This window comes from Hibiscus syriacus, unplaced genomic scaffold, assembly GCF_006381635.1.
Source record: "Hibiscus syriacus cultivar Baekdansim isolate YM2019G1 unplaced genomic scaffold, ASM638163v2 tig00110676_pilon, whole genome shotgun sequence".
In the NCBI taxonomy this organism is placed as follows: Eukaryota; Viridiplantae; Streptophyta; class Magnoliopsida; order Malvales; family Malvaceae; genus Hibiscus; species Hibiscus syriacus.
In genome coordinates, this window is record NW_024062820.1 from 799,747 (window position 1) to 820,026 (window position 20,280).

General features: G+C 30.7%; 3 protein-coding genes and 1 pseudogene across 7 annotated transcripts; 3 read left to right on the forward strand and 1 right to left on the reverse strand.

Moving 5' to 3' along the window:
• Positions 1–1,335: 1,335 nt before the first annotated feature.
• Positions 1,336–4,945, reverse strand: LOC120137966 (ABC transporter I family member 11, chloroplastic-like). 3 transcript variants are annotated; one of them, XM_039153604.1, is made up of 12 exons: positions 4,871–4,945; positions 4,707–4,796; positions 4,573–4,630; positions 4,248–4,327; positions 3,943–3,994; positions 3,724–3,857; positions 3,207–3,321; positions 2,831–2,917; positions 2,623–2,671; positions 2,308–2,392; positions 1,867–1,961; positions 1,341–1,764 (listed from the first exon to the last, which is right to left on the reverse strand). In XM_039153604.1, exons 2-11 carry the CDS (start codon positions 4,793–4,795, stop codon positions 1,883–1,885), a joined length of 828 nt encoding a protein of 275 aa, XP_039009535.1. In that variant the 5' UTR covers position 4,796; positions 4,871–4,945; the 3' UTR covers positions 1,341–1,764; positions 1,867–1,882. The 3 variants fall into 3 exon arrangements, with proteins under 3 accessions (XP_039009536.1, XP_039009534.1, XP_039009535.1); XM_039153605.1 differs by having other exon boundaries at positions 1,336–1,961; positions 4,707–4,773; XM_039153603.1 differs by having other exon boundaries at positions 1,339–1,961.
• Positions 2,273–19,115, forward strand: LOC120137969 (protein transport protein Sec61 subunit gamma-like). 3 transcript variants are annotated; one of them, XM_039153609.1, is made up of 6 exons: positions 2,273–2,284; positions 16,826–16,831; positions 17,611–17,706; positions 17,795–17,910; positions 18,848–18,895; positions 18,932–19,115. In XM_039153609.1, exons 3-4 carry the CDS (start codon positions 17,613–17,615, stop codon positions 17,908–17,910), a joined length of 210 nt encoding a protein of 69 aa, XP_039009540.1. In that variant the 5' UTR covers positions 2,273–2,284; positions 16,826–16,831; positions 17,611–17,612; the 3' UTR covers positions 18,848–18,895; positions 18,932–19,115. The 3 variants fall into 3 exon arrangements, with proteins under 3 accessions (XP_039009540.1, XP_039009539.1, XP_039009538.1); XM_039153608.1 differs by lacking the exon at positions 16,826–16,831 and adding an exon at positions 3,148–3,152 and having other exon boundaries at positions 2,280–2,284; XM_039153607.1 differs by lacking the exons at positions 2,273–2,284; positions 16,826–16,831 and having other exon boundaries at positions 17,517–17,706.
• LOC120137967 (probable WRKY transcription factor 75) lies at positions 14,841–15,975 on the forward strand. Its single transcript, XM_039153606.1, has 2 exons — positions 14,841–15,266; positions 15,671–15,975. Exons 1-2 carry the CDS (start codon positions 14,911–14,913, stop codon positions 15,846–15,848), a joined length of 534 nt encoding a protein of 177 aa, XP_039009537.1. The 5' UTR covers positions 14,841–14,910; the 3' UTR covers positions 15,849–15,975.
• On the forward strand, positions 16,857–17,067 carry LOC120137771 (annotated as a pseudogene).
• Positions 19,116–20,280: the final 1,165 nt, after the last annotated feature.

Consider the following 20,280-nt stretch of genomic DNA (forward strand, 5'->3'; position numbering starts at 1 on the left):
TTTGAGGTTTCCTAGGAAAGTCAACAAGTCCTAGGATTAGTTTTCCCCTATAAATAGAGGATAAAGCCACATTGTTGAAGACTTTGGTTCCACCTAGAATTGAGCTTAAAAAGTTAGAGAGAGAAGGTCTCATCTTTCTCCGTCAATCCTACTTGACGTGGCATTTCTTCCAGACAAGCCTGAGGGAGTGGCGTCCTGAGCATCCGAGAGGAGCCAGTTCGCTGGGAGCAGTTTTTTGGTGGCCGAGGGAAGCATTGGGCAGTGCACGTCGAAGGCTTACTCTCCTCCCCTTTGTTCTTTGCTTTCATATTTTGTTATTGGGTTGTAAGGAACGAATGAAACTTGCTTTGTGCTTGTTTATTTCTAACCCCACCATGAACTAATCCTATTTGGTGGGAGTTCGCTTGGATGTTTAAGTTTATATTTCAATGAATGGTTGTTTTTCTATGCTTTAACCTGTTTTGTTTATGAAACTTAATGCCTTAAGGTTGTAGGAGCTACGAGAGTAGCCTTTCCTTAGGAGGTCTTGAGGGTTCGAGAGAATGTCTTGGCAAATTATCCTTAGTTTCAAGAGAAACTAGGGAGGAACTACATAAGCAAGGGTTTCTAGGTAGTAACTAGGCCTAATCCACATTAGAGATAAGGTTAGGATTTCATTCGACTAAAAGGAGTTGTGCAAAAACGATAGGTTAGATGTTAATGTTGTCACAAAAAGGTATTGTCGAGACATATCCTGTTATCTAGACCAATAGGATTACTGTATGGGTTTACGCCAATTGGTTATGTCAGGGCATCTTTAATCTATCGAGTCTCGTACTAGAGATAGCATAGGGCACCTTAGTATACTATGTTGGGCAGGCTAGGCATAGAAGAAATATCATTCGGAGAAATGCCCTCTGTCGGGTTCTCAGGGATCAATGTCCGAGGTCGGAACACACTGTAAGTTCAATATGGGGTTAATGGCTCTACAACTGCAAGTTCAAATGGGGAGCACTGGATCAAAACGGATGCAGACTGTAAGTATCACGCACCCCCTGAAAAAGATATAATTGGTGCATATTCCAACTATTTCAGGCATTCACTTAGTTGCCAATGTTTAAATGGTTGATTCCAAAGTACAAACCATAAAAAAGTTTAAACCAAAAAATTCAATAATGATGTTGAAAGGGAAAATGATTAAATGAATAATCATCACAATGCTGAACAGATCAAGGTTTTTTCCCCCAAAAAAGTACACACGCGCAAACATATATATAATTAAACTAATATTTAATACACCGTTAGAATTGTCATTCATATTTAACCAATGAATAGACAATTTTTTTACATATTCAGAAATATATTCCTAAACCCATTTATTATTGTGATGTTAACATATAGAGTAGCAAAATAGATTGTATTGAGCTTTGCGAATTGCGATCAAGTAATTGAGTAACTAGTTTTTTATAACATGTCTGCCCATCTTATGCTGCTGCTATTGTAGACTTGGTGTTGGAGCTGTAATGAAGGAATGGCAACAAATGCTTACTAATAGCTTTCAGCAATCTTGTGGCTTTACCATTTCAGCTCCGTCGTAAAGTGTTCGAGTGTGTTAACAGTCTCAATAAAAGAAGCCTATTAGGAGAAATATGCCTCATCCCTCTGGGTGTCATAACAAAGTTATGCAATTAGTTTTTTGTAGACTTCTGAAGATGTGTTTATGTGCACTTTTTAAGTCTTGTCTGAATTCTTTCTTGAGAAAATCTGGGTCCGCATGTAATGCACCTCAAGGAATTGCATCATTGAGATACATCAATACCTGAATCTACTCAGAAAACTTGAAGGAAAAGAGAGATTATAAAACCTCAGAAAGAAATGTCAACCAACCAGGCAATGTCCTATACTAAACAACTAGCTGCTCTTCCCTCAGAAATCCACCCATTTCCATCCTCCAAGATCGATCAACGAAATCTTCTAACTCTCTGAAAATAAACCAAAAACTCCATAAGCTGAAAGTATAAACACATGCTATCAAAAGAGAATCATAAAAAACAAAATTTGATTTATTGCATCTTGGATCGGATCACTAAGATCATAAAAGGGGTTCAGGTACAACATATGTCAGCTTGGTTTGGTTAAGTTATACAAGTCATTTATTTGAAAAAGACCTGTTAAAGGACAGCAGACAGCATTGAGATCGAATGAATCGATTAAGGTTTATGCAGTTGTTTTTTCCCCAGTTAAGACATCATATGCTATATATTGTACAATTAATATAGCATTCCAATGGAAATAAACTAGAATGGTAAATCAGAAGCTAAGGCTTACTTGAGATCATGGCTGACAACAAGTATAGTTAATTCTTTCTTCAGATGCTTCAAAAGTTTCACAACATCTGCACGTGCCATCCAATCTGATTTTGCCGAAGCATAAGCAATGGTAAAATTTAGAAGGTAGAAAAAACTGAAAATGAACTATTTATAGATCATGTCAAAGTTAAATCAATTAGCAAAAATTGTTGGTTATTCTGAAATCACTTCACAAGTAATGTTCCATCCAGGAACTCTAGTTTCTAAACTATATCATGAACAGAAGATAACAGAAATGTAAGGAAAAACAGAATAGAAAAAAGCAATGTCATACCGAGACCAGCAAGAGGCTCATCCAATATTAATAAGTCAGGGATTTGTGCCTTCAGCCATCAGATAATGAAAAAGGGCATAAAATAAGAACAACAATCAGTGACTAGAAAACATGTTATGATATAAATAATCACACTTGAATTGACATAGTAAATGTCATTGTTTAAAAATTGCACTTCACATCGCAAATTACTATCTTCAATCCTTACTAATTGAATTGCAAGAGCAAGTCGGCGTTTGTAACCACCACTCAATGAGTGAGGATCTTTATCCAGGGTGATACCATTCAATCCAACCTGACATACTTTAAAGAATCCATCTTAGATTAGGCGAAGATGAACACTTTAAGAACAAATACCCACTAAATGTAGATAGGTGAGAGGTAAAGTTCAATGACAACAAGTATATTAGAAAAATTATATGATCATCAATTCAACCTAACATCATTTAAAGAATTCGTGTTAGATTTGGCAAAGATGAAGCCTTTAAGAACAAATCCTCACTAAAAGTCATATATAGGAGAGAGGAAAAGTTTAATGACCCCAAGGCCCAAGCAGATAAAAAAAAATATACTAGCATGCCCACCCAATTAAAGGCTCTTTGGAGATTTAATGCAAGATGCTCCTTCAACTGAGGTCCACCCCTTTGCCTTGGCCAGCCAAATGTAACTTCATCAAGTACATTGTCCGCTACAAAATACCTGCCAGGAACATACCATAAAACAATTTTCAGAATATATAAGAACATGAACTAAGATACAGATCAGCTTAAGAAGATGAGTTCAAATTACTAATTGGTCTTAAACCTAAAAAGCATTAACCAAATAAAGATTCATGTTGCTCGATCGGCATAAAATATTGCATTAATTACAGAAGCAAGAGTTTCCATTAACAAGTACAGAACCAGAAAAAAAACATATACGTAAATAAGACAACTCTAAAAGATTGCCAAAACATGCCTACTTCAGAAAACTCAAAAGTCCAGCGAACATGCAAAAGAAGACTCATGAAGAAAAAAATTAAAAGTAGGCAGCAATCAAGAGATCCAAAACCCTAGAAAACAAAAAAAGGACAAACAGTATTTTATAGTTGATATGAGGTACCTCTCTGGGAACTGGAAGACAATACCAACTCTTTGTGGGACTAAAGATTTCGGAGATTGATTTGGTTTGCCTTCATCTGTATATCTCTGAATACAAATAGAACCTGACGTTGGTTTGCTCAACCCTGCAAGTAGCTGAAAGAATAAAAAAAAAAGTAAGAAGACATACAAGGCATATAAAACGAATGATTAAAAAAACACACAAACATATATGGCAGACCTGCAAGAGGGTAGTTTTTCCACTTCCACTCTGTCCAAAAATTAAGCCAAAGCTGCAGCAATTCACACAAACCATTTACTACAAAACAAAAGGTCAACTTTGAACCATTCATTCTATGATGCAACTTTAGATCTGCTTCAACAGAGTAGATGGTTGACAGGATATTCAAATGTCTTATGACCATTCTCTTCGTCTTTTTTAAGAGCTTCATCAGATCAGCTGATAATCATCTAGTGTTCCTAACAGTATTCCCTATGCAACATTAATTTTAAAATGGTATTTTTCTATTGTTTACAAGCATTTACCTTTTCTCCGGAAGAGAAAAGCTAACTCCATTCAGAAGGTTAATCTGTGTCCCTGGAGGTCGATAATAAACATCCTTAACCTTGAAATGAGAAGTGTTATACCAATGTAAGTACCAGAAAGAGCATCAACCAAGAAGATTACATGGTTTCAGCAAAGTCCATCAGTTTCAATATTACCATTCAATCAAAACAAGCAAACCCCATTAACAACAACACAAAAATAAAAGGTTAATACATCAAAAAGAAACAGTCAGTTCCTTAAAATCATAAAAAACTTTTAAATTAGTGAGAATTTAAATTCAATTAAAAAGAAGAAAAAACTTACTTCCAAGCAAGAGTAATCACATGAGATTTTAATCAGTGGAGTTCTTTTGAAGTTCAACCTGCCAAAAAAAAGTAGTTTGCACAATTTCCTTTATTCATAAGGATTAGTGACATTATGCTGGTTAAGACGCTTACATGGACGGCGGTTTCGAGGAGATTAAGGTTAATGGTTCGCTAATTCTCGAACCGAACAAAGACGAAGCTGAGAAAGCAAAAGCCGCCATCCTGGGCTCCAAAATATGGTAAAATTCAATATTAAGATTATGGAAATAAAGAGATGTGAATCGACTGGTAACTACGTGGTGGAAGAGTGGAGGAACGCGGTGGTCGACGGCGGTACAGCGGGCGTTTGGCGGGACTGAAAGTGGATGAGCCTTTTATTTATTTATGGTGGGTTTAGGATTCGATTTAATGGACCAAAAATTCCATTGGATCACTACAGAAAGCCCAACACCTTTTTTTAGCAAAAGAAAAATCGAATAAAAAATTGGTATTTTTTATGCATTATTATATTATAATTTCAAAAATATTTAATAAAAGAACCCTAAACATTTTCTTCTTATTTCAAGAAATTTGGGTTCCATTTGGTTCTAGAAAATAGTTTTCTGTTTTTACTCTTATAAAATAGTTTTCATTTTCAATTTTTTGAAAATTATAAAACATGTTTGGTTAATATAAATAAAAGATGAAATTCAAAAATAAAAATTTTGAAAATATATTTGGTATCTAAATTTTTAAAATAGAGATAAATAAATAGTTATTAAATAATTAAAATATAATTATTAAAAATTTATTACATAAATTTAACATGTGAGTTTTGCAAAAACAATAAAATTGATAAGAAATTCCATAACACAAAAAAATCTATTTAAATTTTTGACATACTGAATAAAATCTTCAAGACGATTAAATGACGGTTCACAAAGTTTACATGATAATCTACAATATTTATATGACAGTTCATTATATTGTTGTGTAGAGCACGATGGATAATGATGTGGTAAATGAGTTTAATTGATTTTTTTTATTATGTTTAAGGGCCTAATTAATATTTTAGACAATTTGAGAACTTATTTAATTTTTTTTTAAAATAAGTTATTATTTAAATTTAAAATATAAAATATAAACATTTATTAAGATATTTAAAACATTAAATATAAAATTGTTAAAAATTAAATTTTTAAAAAAATTAGTTTAATAACCACATTGAGTGTAAACAAAAGTTTAAGAACCATAGTGATTTTTTCCAAAAGTTTGAGGATTTTATATACCATTAAGTCAAAAAATTATTGTTAGAAAGATTTAAACATGTGTAAGTTAAGTTAAAAATCTAAATTTAGTATTTTTCTATTTTCAATTTTCCAAAATAATTTTAATGAAAATGCTTAAAACATCTTTTTTATGTTTTAATATTTTCACTTATTTTTGTTTTTAATTTATAGAAATCATTTTCTAATTTTACCATCAAACATGTTTTTTTCAATGTTTTCTATTTTCTAAGAAATAAAAATAAAATAGCCTATATTTTCTTGAACCAAACGGACCATCGGTTACTTTAAATAATTTCATATATTGTGGAACTAAATTTTCTTTATTTTCTCCTTAAACTTATTGTGATTTGGTAATAAATTTTAAATATGATGCATTCATTTTTTAAAATGTTTATACTTTTTTGTTTAATTACAAATATCTGATTTATTGATTGTCTATTTCAAATTAGATTTTGTAAAGGCCTATTATGAGAGTAACCTTGTAAACCCAGTTTATTTCATTCGTAAATATCAAAATTTGAACATCTGATATTGCTTAAGGGATTTAGTGTCTCATCTACTAGACCAATTGGTTGTTGGTTTTAAATGTTCATATTTAAATTCCTAAATTGACCGATAAAATATTATTTTAATTTACATCCGCAAACACTAGGATGAAAATATCGATCTCACGCGATTCCAACAGCCAATTGACGGCAACTATGATAATGTATAACTAGGATGATGGCAGAGACTACGTCGGCGACGGTGTTCATGGTCGGAAAGGACGACGGGGGTTAAGTTTAGGATATGAGAATTTTAGGGATTTTGGGGCTTTTTTATAATTGATGAGAAATTAATATTTTTTATAAATATAATAATATTTTTATAAAAATAAATTTTAAAATTATCAGATCGTGACATGTGTCACTTAACGGAAGAAATTAACGTCATTGACACCTGAACACCTAAAATAGTAACGTTTGTAACATTAAACTCCGAGATGAGTCAAAATATACTTTAAGCACCTATTTGTGAACGCTATAGTTTGAGTACTTATTTGATATTTAACATGTAAAAATTAAATTATCCAAACAATATGTACAAACATATTTAAAATTTAATCTATATAATTTAAAAGAAAATTATTTGAAAACGTATTGTGTAAAATTTAATTTACACATTCATGTCCATTTCAATGCTATTTGTATTATTTAAGATTTAGTGTTTAAAGTTTTAAGATTATAGTTTTGAATTTGAGTCTAGAGGTTAGAATTTAAGGTTTGATGTTTAGGATTTAACATTAAAATAATTAAGATTGTGTATATTTAATTACACATTTTTTATATTTAGAATATTTTTTATATTTAGAATATATTTCATATTAAATGGGAATTGAAATTTAATGTTCGATCTAGGGATGGCCGGATGGGCAAGGGTCGGGTTTTTGGTCCACCCGACCCGAGAACAAGGAGTCTTTCACCCGAGTCCCGACCTGACCCGACTAAAATAAGTTTTCCCCCGACCCGAACCTGACCTGATATATAAATTAAAAACCCGACCCGAAACAATAAAAAAATTATTTTTATTCAATAAAAACAGTTACTTAATTGAAAAAAATAATATATAGAGGGGTATTATTGTAATTATACCTAAATATATAAGGTAAAATTATATATATTTTCGAGCCGGGTCGGATATTTTTACCCTAAACCCGAATCCGACCCAAACAACACATTAAAAAAACGATCTGATCTGATCTGATCCGATCCGACCCGAACTTCTTTTTAAAAAAATCCAGCTCGATTATATCTGATCAGATCAAAATCCGTCGAGTTCGATCCCATGCCCATCCCTAGTTCTATCGGATAATTAATTTTAAAAACCGGATATAGCTTGAGAATCTGTGGTGCAATTCAGCCTAGGAATCGATGTGTTAATTCAAACACCCAATGATTCTTTACTTTTACAAGGATTTTTCCTTGGTGTTTCCCCTTGTGTTTGACTTGAACGATCGGGCAATGAATAAAACGAGGCCAAATGTAGCAAGACATTTGATGGGAACAACCCCCCAATATTAGTCTAGATTCAAATGATTAAAATTGTTAGTGGGATAACCATTGTGCCGTCAATCCATTCTCATTCTTCCTTTTCGGCTACCCACAAAAAGATTTTCTTTATTTAATGGGTTAACTACACGAATGATTACTTATGTTTGTATTTTATTCACTTTTAATCACGGGTTTCAAAAAACATAATATATGATCACTTTCGTTTTTATATTTAATTAAGATGTGGTCATCACATGTTAACTGATGTTAACAATTAACAGAATATGTGCGTGAAAGTTGATATAATCACACATTTGGTCCTTTTATTTACATATTCTCTCAATTTAATCATACTTTTAAATAAATTTCAACATAAAATATATATTTTTAAATGAAAGTAAAAATAAAATATTTTTAATTTTAATTAATAATAAAATATATTTAATAAGTTAATATAAAAAGTATTGTTTAAGTTAATATATATAATATTATGAATTTAAGTATTTATACACTAACATATAAAATATATACACCATGTTGTCTACTTTAGACCAAACAATGGTCTTGGCTAGGGATGACAAACGGGTACAATTTCGTGGATTTCGCATCGCATCCGCTCCAATTGGAGCGGGGATGGGTATAATTTTAGCGGGTAGTAGGCGGGTGTGGATTTATAAAGTGGTACTCGTCGTGGGTGGTGGGCGGGTAATGGGTTTGAGACATTACCAGCCTCGCATCCGCCCGCCCAGCTAAATATCTATTAAATTTTGGACCATTATGAATTTAGGTGTAATTTTAGAGACTAATTTATAAATTTTAATATTGTATAATATATAACATATAATTTTAACCAAATATTAAGGATATTTAGTCTTTAATCTGGTATTTAATTAGGGAAATATTCGGCTCTTTGATTAAACCCATAATCCCACTAACCACGTCACTTTCCATGTTCTTTAGCCCATACTGCTCATCCAAACACAAATTAGCCGTATTATATGCATTAACATCAAAAGCAGCAATTTCCATGTTCTTTAGCCCCTCAAAACCCATATTAGGTGCACTATGAGCATTAACATCAAAAGCAACTCAACAATCCAGATCTGTAACTACATGCTCCCTACAATTTGTCTCTATAACATTCGTAGAGCCATTCCTCTGACAAATTGAAGCATGCGTTGCTACCCCATCACGAACTATATGGGAACCAACTCCAACATCCCATTAGTTTGCTGTCAGGCGGGTCTAGATGAGTATGTCGCTAATGGATAGTGGGTGTGGGGATGGATTTGAAAATGTACCCGCGTGGGCGGGTGTGGATTTGAAAATTTGTACCCATCATGATGGTGGGCGGGTGGTGGAATGAAAAATATTAGGTGGGTATGGGGATGGGGGAGGGGGTATCCGCACCCGACCCGCCCGTTTTCCATCCCTAGTCTTGGCTTAATGATTGGATACATGTTTAGTTTCTTAAGTGACAAAAGTTTGAATCATTTTTGCCCCAATTTGCTTTTTCTTTGTTTTCTTTAAACCAGATGGTGACACATGTCACACTCTAATTGGTGGAAATAAATATATTAAATTAAAATAATGTTAGTCCTCCAATCGAATGGTGACACATGGCATGACATGTGGCATCATCCGATAGGAGGATTAAATTCATTTTAATTTATTAAAAGTATGATTAAATTGAGAGAATATGTAAATAATGTGGACCAAATGTGTGATTATATCAAAATATTTAACTGTTGTTAACAACAGTTAACTCGAGGTAATCACATCTTAATTAAATAAAAGAGAAAGTGACCATATTTTTTTAAAATCAATGACCAAAAGTGGACAAAACAGAAACATAAGTGATAATTCGTGTAGTAAACCCTTATTTAATTATCGATATTTAATATATTAATCAATTAAATCAAATAAAATATTATCATTTCTTAAGAGTTAAGATCTATTTAAACAATACAATTTGTTTTAGTTTTACACAGATTTAAGATACTTGAATGAGTGACAATAGACGGTTGAAAATAAAATTAGGAAATGAGAAGATTTTCACTGATCCAACGTTCTCAACATCAAAATTCAGACATATAATCTTATTTAAAATATTTAAAATATTATTTTATTTTTCGAATAACCTAGAGAAAATATAAAATAATATATGTTTAAAGTTGCTTTAATCTAAAATTTATGGAAAAACAATATTTATTTTTCGAATAATCTTGAGAAAATATAAAATAGTATAGGTTTCAACCTCTCTCTTTATCTGGGAAAATAAATAAATTATTACACCATTCTAGATTACTGTTAATCATTCAAAAATGGCAGCTGTTTATTGGAATTCAAGCCCGATACAAACGGCAATGAAAATTGAATTATGAATTATGAATTATGAATTATGAATTTGGAATTTAATTTTGTTACTTTATATAGTCGTACGTTAAAAACAACATTTACTAATATATTTATATTTAAATTTTAATTTTAATATCTTTCTCTTGTTCTTATAGCATGCTATTCTTTGATATTAAATTTTAATATTAATATCCTTTCTATTATTCTTGTAGCATGCAATTCTTTGTTATCAAAAAATCAAAATATTTATAAATTTTATTTAATCTATTCATATTATTTTTATTTAAAGTATATATTTGATAACGACAATCCCTAGAATAAATGATTAAAATGTTCTCAATTGACATTTTCATCTTCTATAAATTATGACTTTAATATCCATTAAGAGTTAAAGTTATTCTTTTTCCTCTTTAGATAAAAAATAGTTATAAAAATAATAATAATCGATAAATTTGAATTTATATGTTTAACATCATCAAATACTTTCTTCGAGTTTAAGCTACATATCAAGACAATCCATTGTCATCTTTTTCATAGCCAGTCTTCTTCTTTGACTGCCCTTTGGCCCGGGGCCACTGCCTCTCCATTTTTTTATTATTAAAAAAATATATGGGAAAAATATTAAATTAGAGCTCTAAATTTTAGTTTATTTTGATTTTGTTCATCTCATTTTATATGGTTAATTATACTGTGTCCCCTTCATTTTTATGATTAATATACTTTGCCCCCTCGAGTTGGAATCGTGGCTTCGTCCTTGTGTAGAAGCATTAGATTCTCTTGCGAAGTTTATTAATTATCATGGTTTTCAAAACCGATGGTTTTCAAAACTGGATCGGTTAGCGAACCGGTCATGCTACCGGTTCACTGGTTTAACCGGTCGAATCGATCCGACCGGACGATGTCATAATTATTTAAAAAATTAAATAAAAATACCAAAAAATATTTAATAAAAAATAATTTTTTATATCATAAGTCATATTCAAAGCAAGTCATAACATATATAAGTTAAAAACCATAAAATCAAGTTAAACAAAATGATTCAAATTAACTACAACATAATATTTAAAGTAAAACATATTAAATAATATATAATTATATAACTATAATTAAAAAATAAATTTGGAGTTAAAAAATCATAACAAAATGATATTGTTTGGTTTAATTTTTTTTAAAAAAAAATCTCACATGGCTAAGAAACATAGAAGAGCATCCCAGAAGTCTAAAGAGTAAAAATATGAGAACAAAACAATCTCACATGGCTAAGAAATATAGAAGAGCATCCCAACTAACTTCTATAAATAATAGAGGTAATTTGACATTCAAAATCATTGAGCCTTTTGGTGAACATTGAGTGAATTATTATTTCACTTCAATCAAACTCGAATTTTAGGCTTCAATCGAGCTTCTAATTTTTTTTTGAGTTCAAGCCTTTTCGAGTTCAAGTTTCAATATTATATTTCGAGTTCGAGTTGAATTTGATAGTTGTTAGCTCGTGAGTTTGAGTCGAGTTGAGCTTACTTTTAAAGTTTTTATGTTCGAGTCGAGCTCAGCAATACTCGAGTTCGACTTGGCTCGTTTAACAAACGACTTCGTTTGGTTTAATTTTAAAAAAAATAAATTAAATTGGCGGTTTTTTCCGGTTTTCAGCCGGTCTGGTTCGAACGGTTCAGCGGTTCTAACTGGTTCACTAATAGCGGTTCAACCTGTGTATATTGAACCGGACTAGACAGCGGTTCCCGGTTGAACCGGCCGATCCAGTCCGATTTTCAAAACACTGTTAATTATACTAATTGAAGATTAAGTTTACTAATTAATAATTCTTATAGAATAAGATTCTTTTATGATCAAGTTCTTGACGCTACAAACATAGAGAAGATCTTGACCTTTATAATTAGAATTATGAGAAATGGAATTATTAGAAAACAATACTTTGAAATTTTTGTATGAATGATGTGTTTTTTAGGCATGTTGATAGAATTTTAATAATATATCATGTTTATTAAAAATATATCGAATTTTTAAGATACGAAGAAGTACTTATACTATTTGTAATATGTGTTGTATAACTGATTTTTCTTCTTCTCCCATCCATATTGATAAACATGATCAAACTATGTTTAACTTCATATTGTATATAATTTATTTCATATTTATCTCGTTTTCTTAATTTTTAAAAATCATTTATCCAATCATATAAGCCTTTGTATATTTTGTGAAGGTATGATATTTGATGTTTAAACATTCACTTTTTTTAATAAGGAAAGATATGAACCGTATGAATATTCTTTAATAAATTTTAGAATATAATCCGAATTCCGTAAAATATAAAAGAATGGTGTAGGATCTATTGATTTGGTGAGATTCATGATTCTTGCATGCATGCATGCATACATACATACATACATCCACCCACCCACCAAACCAACCATGAGTGGAAAAAATAGATAGATACGCCACTAATGTATGTTTCTATCTTAACGTCAAATTTACAACTCAAAAAATCTAGATTTCTATTAATTAATTCCAAATATAAAGTATGCATATAATGTAGTATATTAAAATTTTATCCTATAAATATATCGAATGAATACGACCAGGGACGGAAGTTTGATTTTATGCTAGGGGAGAATTTGAACTTTTAAAATTTTAGGAGGTGAACTTGAACTTATAAAATTTCAGAGGGGCGAAAACATATTTTCAATAAAAATATACATAGAAAAAAATCTAAAATAGATAGTATTTTTAAATTTTCAAGATAACTGCCTCACCCGTCCCCTCGGTCCATCTCTAAATACGATTATGTATCATCAATAAATTAGATGATAACCCATCATAAAGGTTTGAAGTTAATTTAATGTTAAAATTTTATGATTATGTTTGAATATTTGATTTATTCAAAATACATAAAATTATTCACTATTTTATAATTTCAAGTCAAATTCCAATATAAAAATGAAAATTCAGATAATGAATATATAAGAAATAATTATTTTTTCATAATATTTTTATATATATTTTTTCTCAATATTTTTGTGTTGACTTATTTTTTCTATTGATTTTTGTTACTATCTTAACATTGATTGTCGGCAATAAGTGTTTATTAGTTATTTTTTATTATGTTTTTTTATTTATTTTTTATTTTTTTCGATTTTAAATAAGAATCTTTGTACTTGTGACACATTTTTTTATGCTTTTGTGCCCCATGTTTTCTATGGTTTTGTGACACAATTCTTATGGCTTTTGGTTTGCATACTTTTTTGATCATTTTGGTGCTCGCATAAAGACCCTCACGACATTTATTTTCTGATTGATTTGTCAGTGGTCACATACAGTCAGATCTCGACCTTTTTAATAAAATGTTGTTTGTCGATATAACAAGAATTGCGTAGCGAATCAACCTGACAGATAATTTGATTCGCTCACCACTCTTTTTATCACTTTGTAAACATTTTTTTATAGAGACAAGAAGTTTTTATTAGTATTATTGGCTTATTTTGATATTGATCGTCATTCTCAAAGAAATATTTCGTTTATCTTCGTATCTTAGGTTTAATATTTTTATTTTCGTTAACTTTTTTTAATGATTATTGTCTCCATTTTTCCTCTATGCTTAGATGCATTGTAAATTTGACCTATTCCATTATTTTTATCAATAAAATTCAATTTCTATCGTTAAAAGATAATTTATATCCGATGATGTGTATCGATATCTATTTCAAATCCACACAATTTATAATTTTGATATTTTAATTTATAAATTATCTAAATTTATAATAATATGAATTTAGAAAAACTAAATCAAATATTCATAAATAAAGGAGTCTTAATCATCATCTCATAGTAAACCGGCCGGCTGTTTTGTACTCCTAATTTCTTTTAAGGAAAAAGAGCTACATTGATATAGCATTAACTTTGATCATCTTTCCAGGAAAGAGAGGAGGAGGCGCAGTCCCACCAGCCGAAAATTTTTAAATATATATAACTAATAAAATTAGGAAATTTCTTTTACACGTGTGAAATTACGTCATTTTAATTAAATTCAGATTTATTTATTCGTTCAATTGAATGAATCTAATTTACTTTAAATTAAATCTTAAATATAAATATATAAGATTCAAATAGATCGAGTTTAAGGAACAATTTCATTAACAAACAATAATATATCACGAGACTACTACACAATATTAAAAAAAAACCAAGTTTAAATCGTCTTATTATTTAGGTTAAAGTTAAATTATTATATATTTTTAAAATTAAATAATAAAAGGGTAAATTACACGTTTAACATCTAAACTATCAGTTTGATATATTTTAGTATTTAAACTTTTATTTTTTTCAAAATCATATCTAAAGTTTTTATTAGTGTGATGCTTAAATGAAACAAAAACTAAACATTAGATATGACTTCGAAAAAATTGAAATTGTAGATACTAAAACAGATAAAAACTGATAGTTTAGATATTAAATGCATAATTTATCGGTAATAAAACATATATTTTAAATATTTTAAAATAATAAAATTGTGGGGTCCACCACGACAACTATACCCCATAAATATGCCTTTGTTTTCTTCACCTTCTTTTACTAATCCTTCTTTGTTGAGTACATGTAAATCTTTTTAGCCTTCATTTCAAGCCCGCCGCCTCTTCTTTTGCAGTTGATCTTCTTCTTCTTCTTCATATGGAGAATTATCAAATGTTCTTTCCTGTGTCATCACCATCAAACATGGAGAATAATTTTTCTCAAGTGCTTTTCGATAATTTTCATGGGGATACTTCGATTGGGTTGTTGCCGGATATGAAGACAGGCAGGTTCAACCAGGTAGCAGAAGTTAAGGAACTTGTCGAAAACGGCAGATTTGTCGGGCCTGAAATTGAGATAAAATCAACCGGCGGTGATTGTTGCAGAAAGAAGGGGAAGAAGATTAAGAAGCATAGATATGCTTTTGAAACAAGGAGTCGAGTTGATATTCTTGATGATGGATATCGTTGGAGGAAATATGGGCAAAAGGCTGTTAAGAACAACAAATTCCCAAGGTTTTAATTTTGCTTTTCTTTTTCATGATTTTCAGCTAATTTTTCTTACATCTTTTGTTACATCACATGTAATGATCATCTTGCATGCATGCATATGGAATTACTCAGAAAAATTCAACATACTCACTCGTATTATACACATTTACTCGAATTCGAGTACGATTAATCCCATTAATTTAGTTGCATGCATGGTTTTGAGCTCAGTTGGGTGATGATATAATGTTGCATGTACATACAGGATGGATGGAGAGGGTTGGCGAGAGAGCAGTGTTGAAAATTTTAAATTCTCATATAATTAAGATATTTTGTTATGTATTTTATATCGATAATATATTTTTACCCTCCCATAAATTTTATAAATTTACTCTCCCAACACAAAATCTTACGTCTATTTCTGTGTACAGAAACTACTATCGATGCACACATCAAGGATGCAATGTGAAGAAGCAAGTCCAACGTCTAACCAAAGATGAAACTGTGGTTCTCACCACTTACGAAGGGGTTCACACGCATCACATAGACAAGCCAATCGACAATTTTCAACATATCTTGAATCAGATGCAAATTTACACGCCCTTTTAGTTCACATGCATGAAATGATGTATGTATACTTTGGTGAGGAGCCGTAGCAATCTTGAATTTGATCTTTCCATTTGAAATAATAAACTAATGTACTTTGGAATCTTATAAAATTTCTTTTGTTATTGAATGTATATTAGTTAAACTGGCATCGTTATTAAAATGTCTTGAATATATGTTGGTTTCAGTGAATTTAAAGTCGGATTTTTACCAACAACTAATTGGTTTAGTGGGATGAGGTACTAGGTTCCTTAAGCAAGGTCAGGGATTCGAATCCTGGCGTTTGAGAATGGAGCAAACTCATTGCTTGCCTTAATTTCTAAATTTTTCCATTTTAATCCATGTACTTTTAATTTCTTTTAATTTGACCTTAAAAATACAAAAAAAATAGAGTAAATTTGTCATAATTTAACTTGAATTCGCTATATGTAAACCAAAACCAAGAGATTTTCTTAAAAGGTATGAAATTCTTTTGAAATATATTGTGCATTATACAAAACTAGTTACAACTTACAACTCATATTTTGCTGTTTTAGAACTAGGACAAATTACAATAATGTGTAAAGGATAAAGGTTAAGAAATGAATTTATTATTATTCTAATTTTATTAACTATCACGTCATCTTCGATTAAAAAATTAACCAGTAAGGATTAATTTATTACTTTTTTAAACAATGTGATTATTTTGTACTTTTTATAGTTGGGGGACTAGACTAAAAATTTACCCTATTATTATGAGGACTATTTGCTTATTGTACCTATCTATCTATTTGATGGTAAAGGCATTGTTTATTAATCCCCCAAAAAAAACTACCTTTAAGCTATTTCCCTTTTATTTGTATAAACATTGAATCATTTATATGCCTTACCCACCCTTTAAACTCAAACCCTACTTACTCACCAATTTGTATTGGAAGAGACCAAATTCTCTCTCTCTAAAAAGAAATCTTTAAACCCTTTGCTTCGAGTGTGAATTCGAGAAAAAAGTGAAAAGAAAGAAAGAGAGAAATAATGAGTGTAGACTGGGGACCGATCATCATCGCAGTCAGCTTGTTCATCCTCTTGTCATCGGGTTGCTCTTCTAGCTGCCGTCGAAAACTCGAGTGATAGAATTCGGAAACATGTGTACAAGTGGATAACCATCATAATCCACGCCGTGATATACTTCTGCATAATCACCATCTTGATCATTGCCATTGGTATTCACATACATGTCGAGTGATGTGCACACAAAAATGCATCTCAATATGTTCTACCTTGTTTCTTGTAACTATTACCGACGGACTTTTTCATCTCTAGCGACACTCTCCTCTGTCGGTATAGTTTTTTACCAAAGAAAATTTCATTGCAAGTAATAATTTCTTTAGACATAATGTATTGTTAGCCACTTAAAGCTTATTTCCTGACAGTGTGCTTACATTTGTATGAAATTTTTTATGGTGTAATACGGTGTTTGATGATTTTTACGTTCTCTACTACTACTGTTTGCTAGAATTGAAACCTCCATTAGGACTAAATTAAAATGTTTGTTAAATATTGAGGACTAAATTGAAATATTGCTAGTCCATTTTCATCAGTTTTTTTTTCTTTTAGTTTTATTCAACGGCTCACATTCTCTCTTTCACTCCCGTATCTTATTTTAACGGCTCCTATTCATTTACCTCAAGTTGCCTTTCTTAGAATTCTACCCTTTTAATAGATCCACAGATCTTAAAATTTCCTGAGTTTCTTCCAAAGACCAAATCAAACCAGAAAGGGGGTTGAGATATGGACGCAATTGATTCAGTTTTCGATCCGCTAAGAGAGTTCGCTAAGGATAGCGTTCGTCTTGTCAAGAAATGCCACAAGCCTGATCAAAAAGGTTACTCCTTTCTCATTTCTAATTTTAGGTTTTGTTTGATCGTTCTGAATTCTGATTGCAAGATTTTTTTTTCTTTGTTTTGTTTCAGAGTTTACGAAGGTGGCGTTTCGTACAGCGATCGGATTCGTGGTTATGGGATTTGTGGGTTTTTTCGTTAAGCTCATCTTTATCCCCATTAACAACATTATTGTTGGATCTGGTTAGGTGCGGTTTGATTCCTTCCATTTCTATTTTGTTTTTTCATGTTACTTTGTTGGTTTATTGTATTATTATATGTTATTGCTTTGCTATTGATCTTAATTTATTCGAATTAAAATGAATAAAGCACAGAGAACCAAAAATCTCTGAATTTTTGAGAAAATGGTTGTTGATTACTCTAGGAAAATGGAATTTGACTAAATATTATAGGTTTTTTTACTGTTTGAGAGATCTGGGAAATTGAATTAGTTTTCTTAACCAGATGTATTATTTTATTTATGAATCCATTTTTGGCATCTCAGTGTGCTTGATCTTTTCTTTATATGTTGATTTTATTCTATCTTGGAGACATAGTGAACTCAACGGATCAATGCAATTGGTTTTTTAATTTGCAGCTTTCAGCAAAAATGGCTGTAAAGAGCCAATTTTGTTTGCAATTACTAACGAGCAATAGATTCAAACTTTCATTTTAGACAAGATAATGAAATAGGCTGAAAAGAGTAGAAGATAAGCTGCCTCTTGTATGTTTGTTGGAGTTCGGTGTGTGTCGGATAGGATGTGTATGACACGAGTATGTTCAATATTTTTTTCTATTTTTTCATGTATTTAGAGGATATTATGTTTATGGGGGTCTTATCCCTCTGCTCCTGTCACAAATACGTTGGACATGGGGGTCGACGGGTCGAGTCTAGGTATGAGTTGGAGCAACATAGATAGACTGTGTGGGGTTAGGTATGGAGTACGCTGGATGGAGTTGTTTTTGACTCCTATAGCTGGATGGAACCTTCCTCAAGATAAACCAAATAGTGGTAGCTTAACAAACTGATACACATACATTAATTTCTCTACTTCGAATGCAACTAACTCTATTGACAAGCACCTCCATCTATGAAAAGTTTTGCCATGGTTGATAGTTCATATGAATCTTATTACTGGCTTGCAGGAAGCGCGGCAATCGGTATGAATTTTCAGCATGAAGACCAAAAGATAGAACAGCTGGATGGCTATATCTGAATTCATTAAAGTAATTCAAATTCAGACATGGTGGTTTTCTAGTTTTCTTTATATTCACTTTTGTTGGAAATTAAGTTTGTTTTAGTTGTTGAAATAAACACATCCATTGTTACTTTTGGTCCATTGAGTCGTATACTTCATGCTAACCCTTCCTTCTAAAGGTTGAACTTCAATTGAATATGTCAATTTTTTTATTAGCATTGTCCTCTGGGTTGCATTTCTTGGTGTATGGTACACTTAAATTATAAGGCATGGAATCGTTGTATCATGCTCTGTTATGTCGAGGTGCATCGGTATGCCGATGAAACTGAGATTAGTTGGCAAAGAAAGATATGCAAGATACAGAACTGAAACTATACAAATTGGAATGCATTTTCAAAAACAAAGATCAAAGATCTAATGGCAACACAAGCAACTTGGGAATGTTTTCCTACATGATACTATTCATTTTCTCAAACACACAGTTAGGTTGAAAGCAATGCTGTCTAAAAAAGGCTAGAAATTTAGGTACTGCAATTTTACCTATTACTTTAGTTCCGTATAATATCATTTAAAATTAAATAAACAATTTAAAAATAATATTATTTCAAATAAATAAATGATATAATTTTAAAAATAAATAAATTTTTAAAATATTTTCATAATATTATAAAAATATATATATAAACAATTTATTAGTTATTTTTTTTATATTCAAATAGAGTGAAACTTATTATTTAATTTAATAATGATACATGTAAGTATTAAGTATGATATAATAAAAATAGATTCACATTGTAGATGAATGACCAAGCTTTCGATCATTAATTTAATGTGTCGCATATTTGAATTTTATAATCATCATAAAATATTCGAAACTATTATATAAGCTAAATATAAAATATGGTAAAATTAATTTAAATGACTAGTTTAATTCAATGGTTGAGTGCGTTGAAGCATTTCATGTAAGAGGCTTAGGTTCAATTCATGCTAAGAGCAAAAATATTATATTTTATTGTATCCCTATAGTTGGTGACATGTGTCACCATTTAATTGGTTAAACAAATAAAAAAATGTTACCGAAGAAATAGAAAAATGATATGAAAAAAAAAAATTGACATGTCATGCCACATCAACCTTGTCGTTAATGGTTTTAAAAAATAAAGTTTAAGTATTAAAATAAAACGAAATAATATTACTTTATAAGCATAATTTAGCTAGTGACATGTTTTTATATATCGATTTAGTGATATGTTACGAAGTGCGACGTGTCCCATAAACTCGTCCCAAAATGAATACCTTTCGATTGGTTAGAGATCTTGTCGAAACTAGTTAAAAAGTTTCAGAGCATTTATAGTTTTAATGACGGTTTAGTAACCCATT